Source organism: Hydra viridissima, unplaced genomic scaffold, assembly GCF_058129835.1.
Source record: "Hydra viridissima isolate aposymbiotic clone 2 unplaced genomic scaffold, HvirCarnegie_v1 scaffold_6, whole genome shotgun sequence".
In the NCBI taxonomy this organism is placed as follows: Eukaryota; Metazoa; Cnidaria; class Hydrozoa; order Anthoathecata; family Hydridae; genus Hydra; species Hydra viridissima.
The window spans coordinates 14,399,219-14,419,466 of record NW_028324305.1 but is presented as its reverse complement, the minus strand read 5'-3'; the positions used below and the strand labels follow the sequence as shown (position 1 = coordinate 14,419,466).

Here is a 20,248-nt window from a genome sequence, read left to right as displayed (position 1 = left end):
AAAATGCGTATTACGCGTTTTACCGCATTTTACCGCATTTTACCGAAATTTTTTTACCGCCGGTGCGGTAACGCCGATGCTTACTTTTTACGATTATGCACATCTTGTAATTCCTGTAATCACACTATTCATATTTATAGGTATATAACTTTTTTATAACTTTGTTACATTTCTATTTACAACCATATGTTAAAAAGCTGACTGTATTAAAACAGTTACCAAAAACCATTTCCATTTTTTTCAAATCTGTTCCGTCATGATCACCAATAGTTACGATTTTTTTTTTATTGTTCAGCTTTTTTTAATCGGAAATCAGTCGTTTTATTGAAGGGATAATGTCTTCTGGGTAATCAACTCCTACAATGAGAAAACGTTCAAAAACACTTTCTAATTGATGATTTTCTGTTCGTAAAAAATTTTTTTAAATTTGTTAACATATAATTTCTCTGGGTTTCTAACAGCGTTTCCTATTTACTACTATAGCCTTTTTATCTACTTTTGTCATTATTATCAGGAAATTGTTAAATAAATCAATTTAATTTGATCATATTGTAAATATAGAAAGTAAATTATCTTAAAATTAAAAAAATCCAAATACCTAATATTTCCAACAATTCATTTACCATGTCATGAAACGACTTGTAGAACTGCTGGTAATTTTCGATATCGTTTATTATCCTAAAAGAAAATTTAGCAATTTTAGGTTGTTTAGATGAAAAAAAAAAAAACAAAAACAAAAAAAAAAAACAACAAAGAAACGATTACGTAAAAACAAGGAAAGTCTTAAACATTAAAACAGTTGACAAAATTTACCCATCTATATTTTTTAAATGAAGTAAATGTTTAGCCTTGGCTAACTGTCCAACACCATCAATGATATTATTTAGTTTAGCTTTTGAATCTAAATAATTAAAAATAAATAAAACACATAAGCAACTTCAAATATTATAAAATTTTGCAGCAAGAAGTTAGCAACATACGCGACAGAATTTGCCGTTGAAAAACCTAGAAATATTAAATACTACCAAAATATACTTAATCAAAATATTTACAGCAAAAACATCAATAAGAGGTAAATTGATTAGTCAACGAAAGAAAACATTAAAAAAATATTGTCACCATAGAGTTTGAGAGACTTTTGTCACCATAGAGTTTGAGAGACAAACAAAATTTCAAAATATTTCCTTGCTTACTCATGTTCAGAATCTTTCGTATGGTATGAAAAGCATTCTCCATTCTTTTAAACTTTGCATAAAAGTCGTGCATTTGTGTGTACACCCAATCAATATTTCCAATATTAAATAGATGCATAAAGTATTCCACCAAATATTTGTGTTTTTCTGTATTAATTTCCAGAAGCATTTGTGGTCTCTTATGAGTAGCATCTATTAATTGCTTTAACATACCTTTAAGATCCGAAACAGAGGCAGGTGTTTTGTAAACAACCTCATTAGTATTTTCCCAAGGTGTCACTGATTGAGCTAACTCTTTAATTAGAAAGTGCAAATCCTAAAGATGTGTAAAAATGCACATCATGCACTTGGAATTGAATGTTACGTACTTGGATAAAGACAATTAGAAATGTATGCATTTCTCATTGTCTTTATCCAAATGTATAGGGAATAATGCCAAAGAATCAACAATCCATTGTAGATTTTTTAAACTTACTAAAACATAATTTGAATCTGACCAAAATTAAAAAATAAAGATATCTTTCTTACATCTTTTGAACATCTTATGCTTTGAACTTCCTTTTGCAGTTCTTTGATAGCATGAGCTGCATCACTGGTATTGGAAACTCGTAAAGTTGAACAAATCTATAAATAACTTTTGAACTTAAAACATTTCACATTTCTCAAAATAGTAAATAGATAAGTAATTACATAAACTAGGAAGCTGAATAGAGAGGTTTGAAACTGGAAAATTTTCGAAACTGTGTGTTATTAAATCAGGTAAATGGAATTACCTGACTTAGTGCACTCTCCAGCTTATCAACTTCATTGAAGTTTGTGTACTTACTAAAAAGATTTACTTTTAATTGATAAAAGTTTTAAAATAAGTTTACTAAATCTTATCCTATATTTCAAAATGTTTTATGACAAGACCACAAGAGGTCTAGTCATAAAACATTTTGAAGAGGTTAAACAAGGTCAAAAATGACATCAAAACAAGGAGAGATAAAATTTAAGATTTCTCAATTTAAATTTGCATGGGGATAATTACCATCAAAGGGTTCTTATCATCTGAGAATGACAACCAAAAAGACATCATTAAAAAGGTAAAAAATTTTCTAAACATTTTAGAAAATCATATTGTTTACAATAGAATTCTTCAAAAAGATGCAGTTAATGTACTGCTTGTTAAGTCCTGAAGCCAGGAAAAGATGGTCTAGAAGCATTCTGCAGAAGAGACAGTTATTTGTTAATTGCTGAAAAGATAACCAAGTTTATTTTTAGCTGATTAACAGAACTGTTTGTGCAATTGAAATATAAGAAAGACTCTTTGAAAGAGTTACAAAGAGACAAAATCCTATCATTCACCTTATGGGGTATCTTGAAGTTAAGGACCTCAACTGAGAGAAACAAATGGACCAGTTTGGCAAAAAACTTAAGAAGTATTTAACTTTTCACAGGAACTCTTACAAAGACTGATCTCAAAAGCTTAATTGCCACATGCAATCAATGAAGAGGAAATGGGAGAAATATTAAATACTACAAATCTTTGTTTGAAAGAACAGTTGGAGCTGGGAACTAAACAGAAAGAGAAAAGTCTACTTCAGGAGAAATTTACTAACAATACCTTATTAAAGGAATGTGTCTCAAATGAGGTAAGTAGAAAGAAGACTGCCAGCTCTATGCACAATTCAGCTGACATCTGCTGAGAGTGAATGTGCATCTTGTGCATGTGGCTTGTTTGTAACTAAATTAAGAAGTAAATTAGATTTCCATAGTTGATTCTCTATGCTTTCTACAAAACTACTATAAAAAGAAGCTTGAACTAAAACAATTTTGTCAAAAGTTTATTAGGAAGCTCAAAACATAATGATTTTCTGTATTAAGAAAAATTAAATGTTGATTTTAGTTTTTTACCAGTTTACTAGTAATTTCCATATTTACCAGTATTTTCTGTTTCAGACAATTGCCTACAATTGTATTTGCCAACATTCCCTAATACTGATCTTTTTTTCTCATATGATAAAGTCTCAAGATACACAATTTATCAATTGGCTTAGCAGAAAGAGCTGACCTGAACTTAGCGGAAAAAAGATGAAATGTGGAAAGGATGCATTTTACTCTATTAAAGGGAGGGGAGATAAAACATCAAAGGTAATAGGTTCTGTAGGTAATCACTTCATATCCATCTAAATTCATAAATTGAGTACTCTTTTTTTAAACCTATTGAGTAAAGATTGAAGCAGAAGCCTACATTTCATCAATATCTTGTTTTAAACACTCCTCTTTTTTTTTTTTTTTTGTTTTTTAAAATAGATCATGTCTGCTTTTTTAGCTGTGGGATATAAACTTTCTTTATTTCTTGCTCTCAAAGATTTTCTTAAAAATAAAATATTACCATGCCCTGTAATTCATGAAGAAGAATAATAAAGCAGAATACTGTTTATCAACCATTTAGCCAATTCAAAATAAATAAATTTTTTAAGTTTGAAGAAATTTTGACTAAATCTTTTAAAGACTTTAAAAAGTATTTAAAAAAAAACCACTAAATATTTACTGAGTCTCACTGCGTTTAGAAGTTACACCTTTTGCTTTAGAACATTTGATTTCTTTTTCTTTTATACTCTTCATTTCTGCTTTTAACTCTTGATACTTCTTTTTGTATTTCTGAAAAAAAAAAATGCTTTTATTATACACATCATATTTCTTTCTTATTATTTCTTTTATTAAGTAATATTTGTACATACACTTTATCATCTTTTCAAAAATATTTTATAACTCTTTAACTTTATAAACTTTTATAAAACATTTTTTATTATTTGCTTTATGTACTTTTATTGGGACAATATATTGAGGCATATTTTGTGTCAGTAAAGTGTCTTTTAAAAACTTGTTTCAAAAAAGATTCAGAAAAAGTTACTTCAAGTTTTGAATGAAGAACACAGGTATCTTTACACAGGCCAACATCTGAAGTTAACAAGAAATTAAAACAACAGCATCTGTTTGCATCACCGAACCCTTCCTCAGATCTTCTGGAATACTTTGAAATTTTGTCTGCATCAAAGTTTGTCTGATTGCCAATATCTCTAAGCACAAAGCTATAAAAATTTCAATGCAAGATCTTTTTCTAAACAAATTGCTTCCAGCTTATATGTAAATTAAATAGAACATAAAGAATGATGGACTTCATTAACTGGTTACTTACTGGTCAGCTTTATAGATGCATATAAAATTACAGTCACACTATTTTTTACAACAAATTAAACATTTTTTGATTTCAATAGTTCAGTAAACTTGTCAACCCTAAATATTCCAAGAATGCAGCTGTGGAACTACTCATCAAAGGATGCAAACTTGGATCAACTACAACAGCTGTCAAAAATAAAACAAATTTTTATAACAAGCCTACTTGAATTAACAATCATTTTTATAAAAATGATTATGTCATCAAAATCTGCTCTCTAATTTTTCCTAACTACCATTTTCCTCTTCCATTCATGCAACAAATATGTAAATATCTAATTCCAAAAAAAAACTTTTGCTAGAAAAAGTTTTAATTTTAAGGTAGCTTCACAAAAGTCATCTATTTTTAACAACTGTAGTTTCTACATTCGATATGTGTTCGTCATGCATTATTTTGCCTTCTTTTTTCTTTCTTTTACAAACTTTAAAAAACTTTAAAAAATTTTAAGAAACCATCAGTCTTTCATTTGAATTTAAAGTTCAAGCTAAAAACTGCTATTGCCAATTAAAAAATTGTTAAAATAAGCAAGTTCATTTTACATAACATTTGATCACTTTACTAAATGTAAAAAAAATTTTCTCTTGCTGTTAACAATAAGCTTGTCTTTTCTAATTATTAAGGAATTTCAAAAACTCACAAAAAAAGTTTTTCATTATTTACTGAAAAAATAAATTTTTATGTACCTGTTTGTAGGATTCCGGTTAGTAACAGTGTTGATATCCTGCTTCTGCTTTTTAAAAAAAGAAAAAGACAGATAAAATTAGGAAAATTACAACAAGCTATACATGCTAAATTAACTATATTACTAACTATATGAATTATACAGATATTACTGCAATGTAAATTCAGAGATGTAATCTTCAAGGGCACAACCTTTATCTTAGCTACTAAAATTTTGGCCTCAACATTTGTTTAATACTGCATGATTGTAGACATTTAGCTAATTTTAAAGTTCAACATAAAATAACTATACACGTGTGTTTAACTTTATTTATATCTGTATAGAAAATTACATTATTGCTATAGCTAGTTTACTCACAGTTTTTTTTTTTTTTTTTTAAAAAAATTAGGATTTTTAGGATTTTTCAGGTTACTTGAGGGTTTTTTTTTTAACCATATCATTTTTAAGATTGATGATATCACTTATCAATCATTTATATAACTATTTTCAGGCTACTTTACATTGTTCATGGTACTTTAATTATTTACTAAGATTGTTAGGATTATCTGAAAGGCTGCAATTTTATAGCTAATATTAATATTCAAAATAAAGTTCATAAGAGAGGAAAAATGTTACCTGCTTAATTTGAGACTTGTTCTCTGTATAACTGTTCAAACTAAAAAGTGTTAACAACTTAAAACTTTTCTTACTTGCAATACATATATAACAGCACAAGCTCAAAAGCAAACAACAACTGTTATAAAAATGAATCAAACTAGTATAGATTTCTGCATTTTTTCCTGATTGAGCAAACAAATGATCAGCATTACTGAATAAAGAGATAAACACAACTGTCTAAAATTGGTTCATGGACTTGACAATATTTGAATTTATAATTTTCTTTCTGACTTCTATCTTGCAAAGACTAAAGAAACTGAAAAGAAAAATAGTATAATATAAATTATCAAAAAGATGAAAGTTAAGTCTAAAATTTTAATTATATCTCATGGCTTTTAAAATATATTTTTAGCTGAAGACATACAAAAGTCTCAATTTTAGGCAAAAACATTGACAAAGAAAGTTTTTTGAACTTGAACTCAAAAAAATCTTTACAGTAAATGAATAGGTTATATAATATATAAACTAGGTATTTTAACACTTTAATAGCCATAATACTAGTCTACAAAGCTGTAACAATGATACAACTACTAAAATAAAGCTTCTCAAATGAATCAATATTTCCACTGGAGTACAATATTTCAACTGGACTATAACTGTGTTTCAACAAACTTTTATATTGTTAATAAATTAAGCAAAAAAACTAAATTTTTGCTGTTTAACAATAATAAAACATAAAAACTTTCAGTAATTTGTTTAAATAAGGTACAGATAACTTTGAAGGATTCATTAAAATTCAAAACACTTAAAAAAGAAATTTAAGAAACTATAAGAAACTTACATAAACTCTTTAGATGATCCATGTTCTAAAAATTTTTTTATACGGTCATTCTCTTGAAGCAGATGTAAAATAGTTTTTCTCAATAAGTCACTAGATTTGCTATCAAGAATTGTGTAACCATCTATAGTAAACAAAAGATACTCATTTTACAAAGTAATAAGAAACTATGATTGGAGTTTATAGAGCATTACAAACACAAGGATTTTAAAATTGTATTTAAAAATAATAATAATAATAACACCAACACAGAAATTTATAAATTATATTATTTTTAAACAATCAAACAAGTTAATCAAAATTTAAATTTTAAATACTTTGTTTATAAAAATGTACCTAAATTGGCAATTAGCTTGTTTTGATGAGTAAGAACAACAGGCATCAAACCTTTATGACGTAACTTTTCATTTACTAAAGTCCAGTCAGCTAATTCAACCTTAAAAACATCAAACATCAAAACACCAATAAACAAAAATCAAAACTTTAACTACAAAATATGAAAAATATGCAAACTCTTTATAAAAAGTTGTTCTTATCGTGATGTCTGCTAAATCAGAGTTTTTTTTAAGTTTACAGCAAACTTACAGGATGATCACCAGTGCTAAGTGTAAGATTCTCCAAGTCAGCAGTATCTATAAAAGTTAAAAACTTGTTACACCTGTAATTAGGTAAATAAGTGGTCATTTGCAAGTTAAAAAGAAAAATATAAATGTTAACCAATAACAACGTAAAATATCAATGATAAAATAAAATTACTTACTGATTGCCTTATTATATAGAATTTGACCAAAAAGGTTTGGACTAATTGATGATGTGGTAGGCAAAGTGCTCATTGAGGAAAATGATGACATTATGTTATCAAAAAACTCTGTTAAAAGAAAGAGATGTAATTAAAGAAGGAAATATTTATTCACGTTGTCATAAAAAAAAAAAACATCAACAAACAAAAAATTATCTTTCGTCAGTAACCGAAACTTAAACTATAAAAATATTTAGGTAGTGTGTAGCATACCCTATCTAATTGAGAGAAATTTATAGTTAACTCCCGGTTATTCAAACCTCCTAGCACGGCGATCTTTCGTATATAGATTTTCCTAATATCCGTGGATCTGGAAATTACCAAATAGTGAAACAACTCCATGTAACCTATTTATAATGTTAAATACAATGCGAATTCACCTTTCTTCGTAAACATAAACTTGTGCGCTATACAATCAGAACGTTGTTCTTATGTTTTCAAAAAAAAAATGTTGTTTTGACAAAATCATGCAAATAAAATGCACTTTTAAGATTACCGACGTTCGGGGGCAGATAATCGACGTTCGGGGGCATTTAAAAATACACACTAAGGAACAAAGGAATTTTAATTTTTTTTTTTGACAATTAGGAAAAATAGGACCTGTTTTATCAAGAAAATTAAAAAGAGAAAGGTTTGTTATTTTTGTTATGGAGAATTTACTATTTAAAAAATCAGTCTTTTTTTTGGAACTTTTAGCCGAATGCGTCGCAAGCTTCCAGGTCTGCAAAGTTATTTAACTTTAAAGAAATAGCTGCGTGTCTGTATTTTGTTTAAATAAAAAACGAAATAATTTCTTTCTGTATTTCGTTTCGTTTTATAAAACTAGGTGTTTTTACTGTTTCTTTCTTTAATATGAAGTAAATTTTTGATATCGCCAGAAAATGATCAGACTCAAATCGTAAACGAAGTTTACAAAAATGAAATTATTTTCTATAATTTCAAAGTAAGTGAAGATAAAATAAGGTTACAGTTCTTCGAGCTGTAATAGTATAACTGGAATTAATTAACTAATAGTAATTAATAGTTCTCTTCTCGTTTAGATGAAAAAGTTATCATGGGATAGTGTAGTGAATATTGGAGTATCTAGAGTCAGGAAATAGTTAGCCAATGTTTGAATGCGTTTTAAAACATGGTGAAGATAAAATTGGTATGTGTTTGTCTGTGAATCCGAGGATCGCGAGTTATGGATTAAAAATGCAAACTTTGTGTTTACAGATTATAAGCGAATTTGTGCTCAGCACTAGCCTAAAGATGCAGAATTAAATAAAGTCAAAGGTGGTAGTTTTGTTCCAGTGCATCCTCCATGTATTCCAATAGTGTCTAGAAAACGAGATGTCACTGGGTTAATGTGCTATGAAAGAATAGTTTACCTGATGAGTTTGAAAACTTCAAAAAAAATGGATGCTATTCAATTTAATTCAATTGTAAAAAATTTGAAGTCAATGATAAATAACTGTGAAGAAAAATTTTATTTTGTTGAAAAAGAAAAAATATATCTTTAATATCATATGAACATGGTGGACCAGTACCTAAGTTTTCAATATATGTAACTTTAGAAGATTCTGGAGATATTTATTTTCTTTTTTAAACAAAGGAATTATTAAATATTATTCTCAACTGGAGAATGCTGTCAGTTATGCTATTAATAATGAAACAGATTCTAAGCGAGCAAGTTATTTTAGTCACCAAAACCAATTAAACAACAAAATTTTAGATCAATTCTCAAAGTTTTTTGTGATGAACCAGTTGCAGCATTACATGTAAAAATTCCTGAAGCTAAAGATACTGCACTTTTTATTGAAACAGTTGTCAAGTGATGGCTTATTGTCAACAGTAAAGGTCTAGATATTAGATTAAATGATATTCAAAGAAAGCCTATTACTTCAGTCAATGGCAAATAGATTTCTTAGAAAACTGTATTTCTTATTGCAAAAAACTTCTAAAAGATAAGCAAACTGTGCCAAGTATTTTTTGAATTGTGGTGTATCTTATGTATTGCTATGACATATGCAATCAGATGCACTAGAAAAACAGTTTAGGAAATATTAGCAAGAGTCAGGTGGCACATCTGATAACTGTGCAAAATGTTATTCAAAAATTTAGAATTGACAAAAATGGAAAATTGCTAGATGAGCAAGCAGATTTTACAATATCTCCTCCTGCTCACCACCACTGTGATAACTGTGAACTTGATGTGGAGTTCGATATGTCAATATGTGAAATTTGTGAGGTTCAGTTGCCAAATGAATGCAAACAAGGGCTTTTATATATTGCAGGTTTTATTGCTTACAAACTTCCAGAATTACATTCAATTTTAGAAGAAACAGACACCTTTGATATGTTTCAAAAATATGGAACTTTGATTAGTTCTTTAAACAGGGGAAGGCTAAGAGAACCTTCTGACAATTTAGCCTACATTGTTATTTATTGTTTTTTTATATTTGAAGTGACACTTGTGAATAAAGTTTCACCATCGCTGTGCAATAGAGGATTAATTCACATTTTTATTAACTGCAATAGTGAAGTTCAATTGCTTGTTCAAAGTGTTAAAAAAGTTTGCTGCATTTTGGCAAACATTTTTTAAAACAATTATTGTAAAAAACACTCTGAAGATTTTGGGAAGGAATGTTTAATAAAACAAGCAAAACTTTCAACTTCAAAATAAAATACTTTGAATTAAAAAAGTCAAAATAATTTTAATAAAATAAAGTTAACATATTTGTTTGTTTTTATCAAAAAAATTATTATTTGTATCACAAGTGTTAAACAGCTAAAATAAACATAGTTTATGAAAATGAGATTTAGTCATTTTTAGCTAAACTCTTTAAATTTTTATTGCAATTAACTTATTTATAAACGAAAAAAAAGTTCCCACAATATTTTCTTCCGAAATTTAATGAAAATTTTTTTTTGTTCTTCTAAAGCTTTTTATTTGATTCTGAAGCTTGTTTACAAAAGCAAGGATAAAAAATAGTTTTAACCGTAAAAAAGTCGGCCTTCGCTAATTTTACGGAAAATGAGCTGTCGCGGCCTGTTTATGAAAGCCTTGAAATTACGGGATGAAAAAACTTATAAAAATAAGACCGAATGATAAAACACGGACGATCTCGAAAAATTTACTTAGTAATGAGGGTCTGCGTCTCGGAATCGTTTTCTCGAAATGAACCGGGAAACGCGTAACTAGACGAGAAATTTCCCGGAAAAAAATAACGAGACAAAGGAAACAATTATCCCGGAATAAAGTTATAAATCGGGACATAATTTTTTCTCGGAATTTAAAAACTGTGTCCCGGATAATAACGAAACGTTACGAGACAGATCAATTATATTAACTAAGGGTCTGCGTCTCGGAATCGTTTTCATGAAATGAACCGGGAAAAGCGTAACGAGACGAGAAGTTTCCTGGGAAAAAATAACGAGACGCAGACTAGAGTTGTTAACCGCAATATTTCGTACAATTCCGGAAAAATAGAATTCTTTCGGAAGGATATTCATAATCAGGAATTTTTTTTTTTCGTACCGAATTTTACGAAACAAAAAAACCCGCCGATGTTCATTTCGCAAATGCTACTTACGAAATGTCGCCTTTCGCAAGTTGAATCGCGAAATAAAACTATTTTGCTACATACGAAAGTAGCGCTTGCGGAAGTCGCACTTGCGGAACGAGCTCTTTCGCTAAACGACGTTTTGAAGTCAATAATAAATTTTTGTTGGCCAAACGGATATAATTGTAAAAAATAAAATTTTTATATACCAAAATGTTTATAATAAAATTTTATTTTCAGTATTGCAACAAATGAACATTTTAAGGTTTTATTTTTTGAAATAATGATAAAAAACCAAATTTCTTTCGAAACGAAACTCTTTCGCACCGCAACTTACGAAACGGTTCTTAACAGAAAAACACTTACGAAACGCGGCTAATTTTAAATTTTTAATTACCTTCTATGAATCAAATACGTATAATTAACTAGGTAACTAAAACACTAATTATTATAATATATTTAATATATTTAATTATAGAATATAACGGGGCCTAACTCAACTAAAATTTAAAAATTTTAGCTGCGTTAGGCCCCCTTATATTCTGTTTCAGCACCCCCACCCCGTCCTAACTTTCTTAATCTTTCTAGGTCACTGTATGTATATATATATGTATATATATTGTGTGTATACACACACACACACACACACACACACACACACACACACACACACACACACACACACACACACACACACACACATACACACACACACACACACACACACACACACACACACACACACACACACACACACACACACACACATATATATATATATATATATATATATATATATATATATATATATATATATATATATATATATATATATATATATATATACACAGATATATATGTAAAAACTATTGAAGAATTATTTAACAACATTAATTAAATAATAAATAATAATATTTTTGTGTATAACAGTTTAATGAATTCTTTCGAGTCTATTCCGTAAGCGCACATTCCGAAATGCTCCTTCCGTAAGGAACTGTTTCGCAAGTATTCTTTCGAAATGATTTGTTTCGCAAGTTTCTTTTCGTAAAGAGTTATTACGGAATAATTATTATTTATTTTTTTCGTATAACGCATTACGGAAGGTGAATTTGCGCAAGAACAACTTTCGCAAAAGCAACTTGAAATACGGAAGATAAAAATGCGAAATTTTCGTAAGTTTTTGTTTGCGGCGAACAACCCTAACGCAGACCCTTAATATTAACTAGATATCTTACTCGCGCTTTCGCAGTGAAGAAAATTTTTTGCCAACCAAGTTTGTTTTGCCAGCCAGAAATGACGCACAGTGACTCAAAACAGCAAAAAAATGGCACTAAAACCCTCACAGTTTTTTGGTAAATATAGTGCTCTTTTTTAAATAATATTAAATTAGAATGATCATTTATTTAAAAAGTAAAAACAGTTTTTTAATAAAACTTATATTGTACATTTTATGGTTAAAAGAAGTTAAAAATTTTAATATTATTTTCAAAGAAATCTAAAAAGTTAGAGATTTTTATTTAGTAAAAATGGAGAACTTTTAATTTAAGTTAAAGTCTATATTTACTTTGAAGATAATCTTGTAACTTTATATATTTTTTGAATTTGAGTTTTTTACTTGTATCTTGAATTTGAGTTTTTTACTTGTATGACTTGTTTCAACATATCAAATATAGTTTCAAGAAACATTTTTATCATTATATGCTACTTAGAAGTTTGTTTAAATGTTTTAATTTGAATAATGATTTACTATTCAAGAGGTGCTAGATATTTGAAATAGCATTACTTAACAACTTCAATATTTCCTGTATAATATACAAGTAACGTTATTTACTTAAACATTATAGGGAACGTAGTGTGGTAATTGTCAAAGAAGTTATAACATAAAATCTTAAACAGTGTAAAGTGAAAAATGATATAGAGTACTTAAAAATGTTTCTGATATATATTAATGATTTTAAAAACAACAACAACAAAAAGGTTAGATCTTATCCCGAATATACGTGAATTAGGAGTGGATAAATTACCATTTTGGAAGGATTTACTTAACGAAATCAAATAAAACTGAAGAAATTAGCAAATAGAACATAAATTAATGCTACTTTAGATACATTTATTTCAAAAGTGAAGAAAAAAACTAAAACAATGTGGTAGAAATTATGATTCTTTTCTAGAAAAAGAAGACCAATGGCTTCAAGAAAATCTTATGACCAATAAAAGTAGCCATTTTGGTTCTGGAAAACCCCATAAACAATGCGTGGTCCTTGGAGAGCAAAGGAAAAGAGAAAAAATAAAAAAACTAGGTATTGAACATCATGCTCTATTGTTAGTCTCTGCAAAAAGTACACTTTTTAAAAAAACGTTTTATAGATCAAAAAAGTTAAAGACACTTTGGATAACCTTTCCCTTAAATATGAGTGTAAAACAAACTCTTGCATTAGAAGTGAATACTGACCTCGGCGGTAAACAATGTTAAATGATCAGAAACTTAGCCCTTGGACATATATTTATCCACTTCTTACGCGATATTTTAGTGGAAAAAGTTAAATACTATCCCAAAAATAACAATATCAATAATAGCAGCTGAAATAAATATTGGTAATTGTGTCAGAAATTCATTATTTAAATTTCACATTAAGGATTAACTAGTATATCTCGTTATGTCTCGTTACGTCTCGTTAAAAAGATGTAAATTCCGGGAAATTGTAAAGCTCCTTTTTTGTCCGGGACATCTCGTCTCGTCTCGGTATCGTCCCGGATTTCGACTGAAAATTGAAAATTGTCTCGATATTTGTCGCTAATCAGGACAAAGCTTTTAGGATCGTCTCGTCTCGTCTCGATTTAAAAAAATAACGAGACGCAGACCCTTACTTAGTAAGTAGTAAAAACGTGTGTAAAAATTTCAAACCATTTATTTATTCAAGTTTCATATATGGTTCGAAAGAGCTCTGAATTTGTAATAAAATGGTGAAAACTTTATGAAAAAAGAATCATTACAAAAAAAGTTATGCTCATTTAAGTAACATTATTTTTATGAAGCATTGCTTAAGAAAAATGCAACTTTCGTATAAAACTCGCGTTCGGCTAACGGCAGCTTTGTAATAGAATCATTGTTAATTTGCGCTTGATTTTGCATTGTGAAATGTGCAAAACGATTAAAAAACGTAACTAAAAAAGTTTCGAATTAAAGAAACAAAGTATTTTTAATGATTAAAACGTAATAGTAAAATTTATAATAAAATTTTATAAAACATGCATAAAAAAATATCGCATTTTTTTGCAATATTTACAATAATTATATATATATATATATATATATATATATATATATATATATATATATATATATATATATATATATATATATATATATATATATATATATATATATATATATATGGAGGTGATCTTTAAATACATTAAAAGCCTCAGCGTTTTCGCCTTATTTTTATCGTTATTAAGGAATTTCAATGAAAGATAAATATATAAATAACAGTTCTAATAAAATATATCATTATAATGAATAAAAAAAACAAATATACTGAATTCTCTACTGTCAAAAACCGCCCCTCCCCCTAACACTATGTAACGGAAGTGGAAATACATACCTCCACTGCGTGGAACAATAGGGTATGTGGTCATGAATATTTTTTGATGAAATTTGGCAGGGACATAGAAAATAGATCTATACAGTTGCCTGTAAAATTTTAAATATGTACCAACATGCCTTCAATATTAATGCACCTCCGGAACAGAAATGAAATTTTAAAATCGAATGAAAATCACTGGTAACTGTAAAAAAAAACAACAGAATTTATAAAAAAAAGTAATAGTAACAATAGCAGAAACAGTTTTATAAAGTGTAACAGTCACAGTAACGCTAAAAGAGGTGGAAATGGTACCTCCACTGGGTCGAAAAACACAGTATGTGGTCATGAATATTTTTTAATGAAATTTGGCAGGCACATAGAAAATAGATCTATACAGTTGACTGGAAAATTTCAAATATGTACCAACATGCCTTCAATATCAATGCAGTGCCAGAACAGGAACACAATTTTAAATAGTAATAAAAAAAACTGAAAAATTTATTACACGTAAAAAAAACCATAATTTATTCAACATAAAACATTTTACTTTTTTAACAAAGTCTAAGTTGATATAAAATTCTAAAAAAAAAGACAAATAAATACATCATTACCACACAGACTTCGAGCACGCTGTGAAAAAAAAGGTCACAGTTTTTGTCTTTAAAATCGGTGCCGTAAAAACCCAGATACGCACGTACCTATAATAAGTCAAATAGAAGATCGCCGTGTAGGGAAATAAGAATTTACTTCGAATAACTTAAATTTCGGATAACTGTAAATCCTGATAACTGTAAGTGACCAATTTCAAGTTACTTTCAAATTTTAACAGAAGTAGAGAGTAAAAAAGAAAAAGACCTTTCTTCTAAAATGCTGTTTAATTCTTTTCCTTGTAAAATAACGAATTCTTTACAACTTTTTGGAATAATTGCCCATTTTTGATTGCTTTTTTGTTTCTAAAGAGTATTTGTCAAATATCTTCGATAAGAGGTTTAGTGGTTGTCGGATTTCGACGCCATTATTTTTAAAAAGAGACCAGCATTCAAATAACTCAATTGCACGTACAATCTCTGATAATTTTAGCTAATTCAATTGCTTTGAGGTTGTTAATATTAAGATGAGCTGTGTAGTTATCTATGATTAGAGCAACTTTCCTACCCTCAACATTAAACTTCGTGTCAATCTTTTTAAAATAATCAGCAAAGATTTTAAATTCAGTCCAGGATTTATTTTGGGACTTGCACTGATAAGGTGGGCTTTTGACGTCTTTGAATCATCGTGGTTTTTCTGCCTTTCCAATTATCAACATAAGCAGCCTTTCACCAACCCCACTTCCTGATGTTAAGCCTGTTAAACGAACTTTGCTAAAATCTGCACATCGTTCACCTTTTAGATTAAAGCTTTTTTTTTGTCGGATGCTGTTGATAAAATAAATCAAACTTGTCAGCGCAGTAAATATCGCTCAATTCATACCTTGAGAGGATCGTGGGCATATGGGTCTGCTCCCAATTTGCCGTCATTTCCTCTAGGAACGACTTTTCCTCTTCAGAAATAGTTAGAAAAACAACATTATGTCTATTTTTCCACCAATCTAGCCACCCTTCTGAAGCCTTAAAATCCATTATATTAGGTTCTTTTGCAAAATTTAAATCATTCTCCCTAATGATATGTCCATTTCGTTCACCTGCGTTCATAAACCACTTATATACAGCTTTATCAACGGAATCATGCTTTCCAAAACTTAACTTTTGTTTCTTTGCTCTAAATTGACCAGACTCATACTTGCTGATTATGTCTTCTTTATGCTTAATCCAGTAAATTAAAGTGTTTTGAGGAACACTAAACTTTTCGGTAACATTCTTTTTAGTCAGATCTTTTTCCGAATTTTTAAGAACAAGATATTTTTCTTAGATTGTCAGAACTGTCTTCTTTCGTAGACTCCATATTGAAATTTCTGCTGCACTACGTTGCAATGTGTTCGATTTTTCTTATATTTTGTATTACAAAATATAAGAAAAATCGAACACATTGCAACGTAGTTGCAATGTGTTCGATTTTTCGAACGAAACGAAATTTTGTAACAAAATTTGTAAAACAAAATTTGTAATGTTTTTTTTTTTTGTTTTTTTTTTGTTATATGTTATTTTATTTTGTTATATGTTTTTGTTATCTTTTTTGTATTTTAATAACGTTCGATGAGATGTTATATTTTAAAATGTAATCCAATTGTATCTTCATTCGAAGAGAAACTTCGAATAACTTTTCAAGGAAAGCAAAAAATTACTTTGAATAAACAAAATTTCGAATGACTGACGTATATTTGCATTAGTTTGTTAGGGAAAATCGCTTGTAATAAGTTGGAAATTTAAATAGGTGCCAGTTCGAATAACCGGGAGTTTACTGTATAATTGGGTTGGATATTAAGTCAGTGAGTTTTTTTCTGCGTAAATAAAAAACAAATAGCTTATTTTAAAAAAAAAAAATTATTAAGTAGGGTAGACCGGGGCGATTTCGCCACTTTTGATATTGCAAGTAAAAGAGGTAATTTTTATTACTTTTGTAATAAATATGATTTGTAATATTTATTACTTACATTATCATCTACTAACTATTCATCGATCATAGTTGCTGCTTAATTCTATTGGTTGTTGTAATTTTTAAATATGATTTGCTGTTTAATGTTATCAATTGAAATTATTGTGTCACTCTTTCTCCTTGTGGCATTCTAATTTTTCTTTGTGAAATTGATTGAAACGAAGTTTGACAATAGCTGTTAAGGTTTTCACAATTCTGTTATCATCATCTCACTGCCGTTTGTGGTGAAAAATTTTTGTCCTAGTACAAAATTGCGGGGCGATTTCGCCACAAATTGACGAAATAACCCCATCGATTCTATCTCATTTTTAACAGTGTACGGAAAGAGATAGCTATGAAAAGTGTATTATTGTAGATTCATTTGCTTATTGTGGGCTGTACCCTCTCCGTAATACTGTTAAAGAACACGAATATAAAAAAGGGGAAGTATTCCGAAATAATTATAAATTTCAGAAATAAGATGCAAGTTTCCCGTTACGAAGAAAAATCATTCCATCTCCGAAAAAGGTTTCAAACCCAACCTCACACAGAACCTTACTCCGCAAACATAACAAGCGCTGAAAACATTAAAAAGCTTAAGGAAAGAGAAAAAAAAAAAAAAGAAACTAAAAAATAGGAAATCTCTGGATTGGAAAGCAACCCGATACCCAGCAGGTGACTCGAAGAAGAGTAAATTCTCTTCTTATCCAATTCCATCAAGTGATTCGAAGAAGAAGAAGAAATTCTCCAGCTTGCGTTTAAAATCATTAATCAATTCGCTGGAACCCAAGTTCATCGAATGTTAATAATCGCAACAGCAAAAAAGTAACTCATTGTTGTGTGTGTGGTGTGACATGGTTGGATTGAACAGAATACTGGCTTCAATGCATTTCTTGTTATGGATGGACTTGTGAAGTCTGAACTTTTGCATCGACATGCGCGCAAAATGCTCTTAATCTAGTTAAATAACTCGTGTCATTTAATCCCTTTTTACACTAGCGAAATCGCCCCATAAATGGCGAAATCGCTTCATATAAGTATATAAAACAAATTTTGATTTATGAATACAAAAAATTAAAAATTCTAGATTTTTTAAAACACAATCGAACTAAAAATAAATAATTCTATATTATTCAGTTATTGGTATGTGGTAGAAACTTTTCACATCTGACAATTAGCATTAAAGCAGAAAAAGTGGTGAAATACCCCCTGTCTACTCTAATATGCTGACCATATTGTTCGATAATCTTCATGGCTCCTTGCTCTTGAATGATTTTAGATTCTTCACCAAAAAATAATCTTCCTTTGTTGAAACGCAAATATTTTGTGCATTGGTTTATCTTACTTAATTCACGATCTTGTTCGTTCGACGCAGACTATTAATAGCTCATTACTTGTCATCTTGTTTTTTTAGAATTGATTATTTCCATTACGTTTCAAGAGATTATCGCAGGCGCTAACTTACTCTATCAGGTGGTTTTCTCATGTTGGTATTATAAAATATTATAAGTAGTATATTATAAAAGCTCATGTGGTATTATAAAATATTATAAATATTATGAATATACATTAAAAAATATGACTTTTATTTTTCTGTTTATAAGGAATATAAACGAATAAAGTGCAAACTTCTACATCAGCGAATTTCAAAAAAATTTTATATTTGGACCTATAAAGTTATAAGATTTCAGAAAAAAAGTTGATATACATTATATAATTTCAAACTTTCAAGACTTGGCGAAAAATTGGTATTTTGTTAAATTCGTTAAACGTTTTTTTTTCAAAAATAACAAAGTATGTATAAATATAAATTTCTTTTAAAACAAATAAAGAGTTCTATTTCATTGAACTTCAAAAATTTAAATTTATCTTAAAGGCTGATATGGAGATTTGAATTTTTTTTTCGTTATAATGCGTTATTATTTGTTAAACTAAATATCCATGCTTAACAAATATTGAGGTTACTTAGCAGCCAAGTTAATTTGTAACGCTCAGCTTTGAGATGTCAAGATTCTCAGGAATTCTAGTGTTGCCTGACGCCGATCGTTTTATGACGCTGATTTTATTCCATTAACGTCTTTGTTTTATCGCTATTGATCTCCATTGACCTTTTCTGCATTCTTGATATCAAAATTATTCAGAAGGAAATTTTTCGCACTAATTCTGAAATAATTGCCTATTAAAGACATGTTTTGCCATGCAACTCGCACTTAATATCCTGATGAAACCTTTTACCTTATTCTTCACTGTAATTACTGTAATCTCCACAATTTTCTGCGAGATGCAGTTTTAAATTTTTTACTAACATGCTTGTTAACTTTGAATATGTTTTGCACACCATAAATGAAATAATTTGTTTGAAAAAAAAAAATTATTAACCAGAAAATTCGGGTCCCACGTTTTGCATGGAATAAAAAAAGATTAAACTTTCTGTGTTATCTTGAATTAAATCGAAATTCACTATAGAAATTTAATTATCATTAACAATTTCTAATCGTTATAAAATGGAAAGTTTACAATCTCCTTCCTCCTCTTTTTGGGCGAGAATGTCAACTTTGTATGATATAACTTTTAAAAGTTAATACACACACACTCACACACTCTTACATACACGCATTCGGACCTACGGAGCCTAATTTAAGGGAAAATGATAAATAAAGCGTTCATTACGGTAAATAGGTTTACGTATGCTTAGTGCATTTCTTTGTGGTAAGAAAAGCAAGAAAATTTATTTACACATATTTGTAAATGTTTGTTTATCTACTACAATAGTTTAATATAAAATTTTCGCAATAAATTTGATAATATTGCTCAGAACGTTTCAAAATACCAAGCCATAAAAAAATCTCACAAGAATAAAAGAGCATTACTCTGCTCAATTTACTTTTCAAAAGAATCAGGAATGATAGATATTAAAAAAGGAACTGTGACATTCAACAGGATATATAAATTCTTTTTTGAACCATTTGATCTAATAATAAACATTTTCCTTATGGCATTTTTTGTGCCGAATGCAGAAAAGATTTTAAAAGATTGAAATAAAAAAAATTACTTCTCAAAAATTAAAATCAGCATTCTTACCAGAAACCAACCAACCAATGTTTGTGACATCTGTGAAATTGCTCGAACAACAATCACCTCTAGGATCAACATCTAAAAGTAGTGGAAGACTGACGCTGGGAAGAGTAAATTTACCATTACCTGGACCAATAA

General features: G+C 28.8%; 1 protein-coding gene, 1 long non-coding RNA gene and 1 pseudogene across 18 annotated transcripts; 2 read left to right on the top strand and 1 right to left on the bottom strand.

Moving 5' to 3' along the window:
• LOC149887157 (uncharacterized) overlaps positions 1-20,248 on the top strand; it is a 563,485-nt pseudogene that overhangs the window by 413,861 nt on the left and 129,376 nt on the right.
• LOC145189704 (centrosomal protein of 70 kDa-like) lies at positions 85-7,627 on the bottom strand. 17 transcript variants are annotated; one of them, XR_016453219.1, is made up of 15 exons: positions 7,294-7,517; positions 7,119-7,165; positions 6,870-6,969; positions 6,537-6,657; positions 5,714-5,753; positions 5,100-5,146; positions 4,093-4,258; positions 3,730-3,839; positions 2,800-2,919; positions 1,967-2,018; positions 1,722-1,817; positions 1,194-1,509; positions 814-901; positions 599-678; positions 85-357 (listed from the first exon to the last, which is right to left on the bottom strand). XR_016453219.1 is itself a non-coding variant. In XM_090089992.1 (15 exons), the coding sequence occupies exons 2-15, from the start codon at positions 7,382-7,384 to the stop codon at positions 302-304; spliced, it is 1,422 nt and encodes a 473-aa protein (XP_089946118.1). In that variant the 5' UTR covers positions 7,385-7,401; positions 7,546-7,627; the 3' UTR covers positions 85-301. The 17 variants fall into 17 exon arrangements, 8 of the variants coding, with proteins under 8 accessions (XP_089946118.1, XP_089946121.1, XP_089946123.1 ...); XR_016453220.1 differs by having other exon boundaries at positions 5,100-5,143; XM_090089992.1 differs by lacking the exon at positions 2,800-2,919 and adding an exon at positions 7,546-7,627 and having other exon boundaries at positions 4,093-4,270; positions 7,294-7,401.
• LOC149887160 (uncharacterized) lies at positions 8,082-10,127 on the top strand. The gene is made up of 2 exons (XR_016453474.1): positions 8,082-8,275; positions 8,373-10,127. It is a non-coding gene; the product is annotated as an uncharacterized LOC149887160 (long non-coding RNA).

What these genes read in the sequence shown, in the direction of transcription:
- LOC145189704 (XM_090089992.1), bottom strand. Translation starts at nt 7,384, where the DNA reads ATGTCATCATTTTCCTCAATGAGCACTTTGCCTACCACATCATCAATT. An exon ending in TTCTTCATTCAAAACTTGAA is followed by an intron (nt 3,840 to 4,092) that starts GTAACTTTTTCT and finishes TTTTTTTTTCAG; the next exon opens with AAATACAAAAAGAAGTATCA. An exon ending in GCATAAGATGTTCAAAAGAT is followed by an intron (nt 1,510 to 1,721) that starts GTAAGAAAGATA and finishes ACACATCTTTAG; the next exon opens with GATTTGCACTTTCTAATTAA.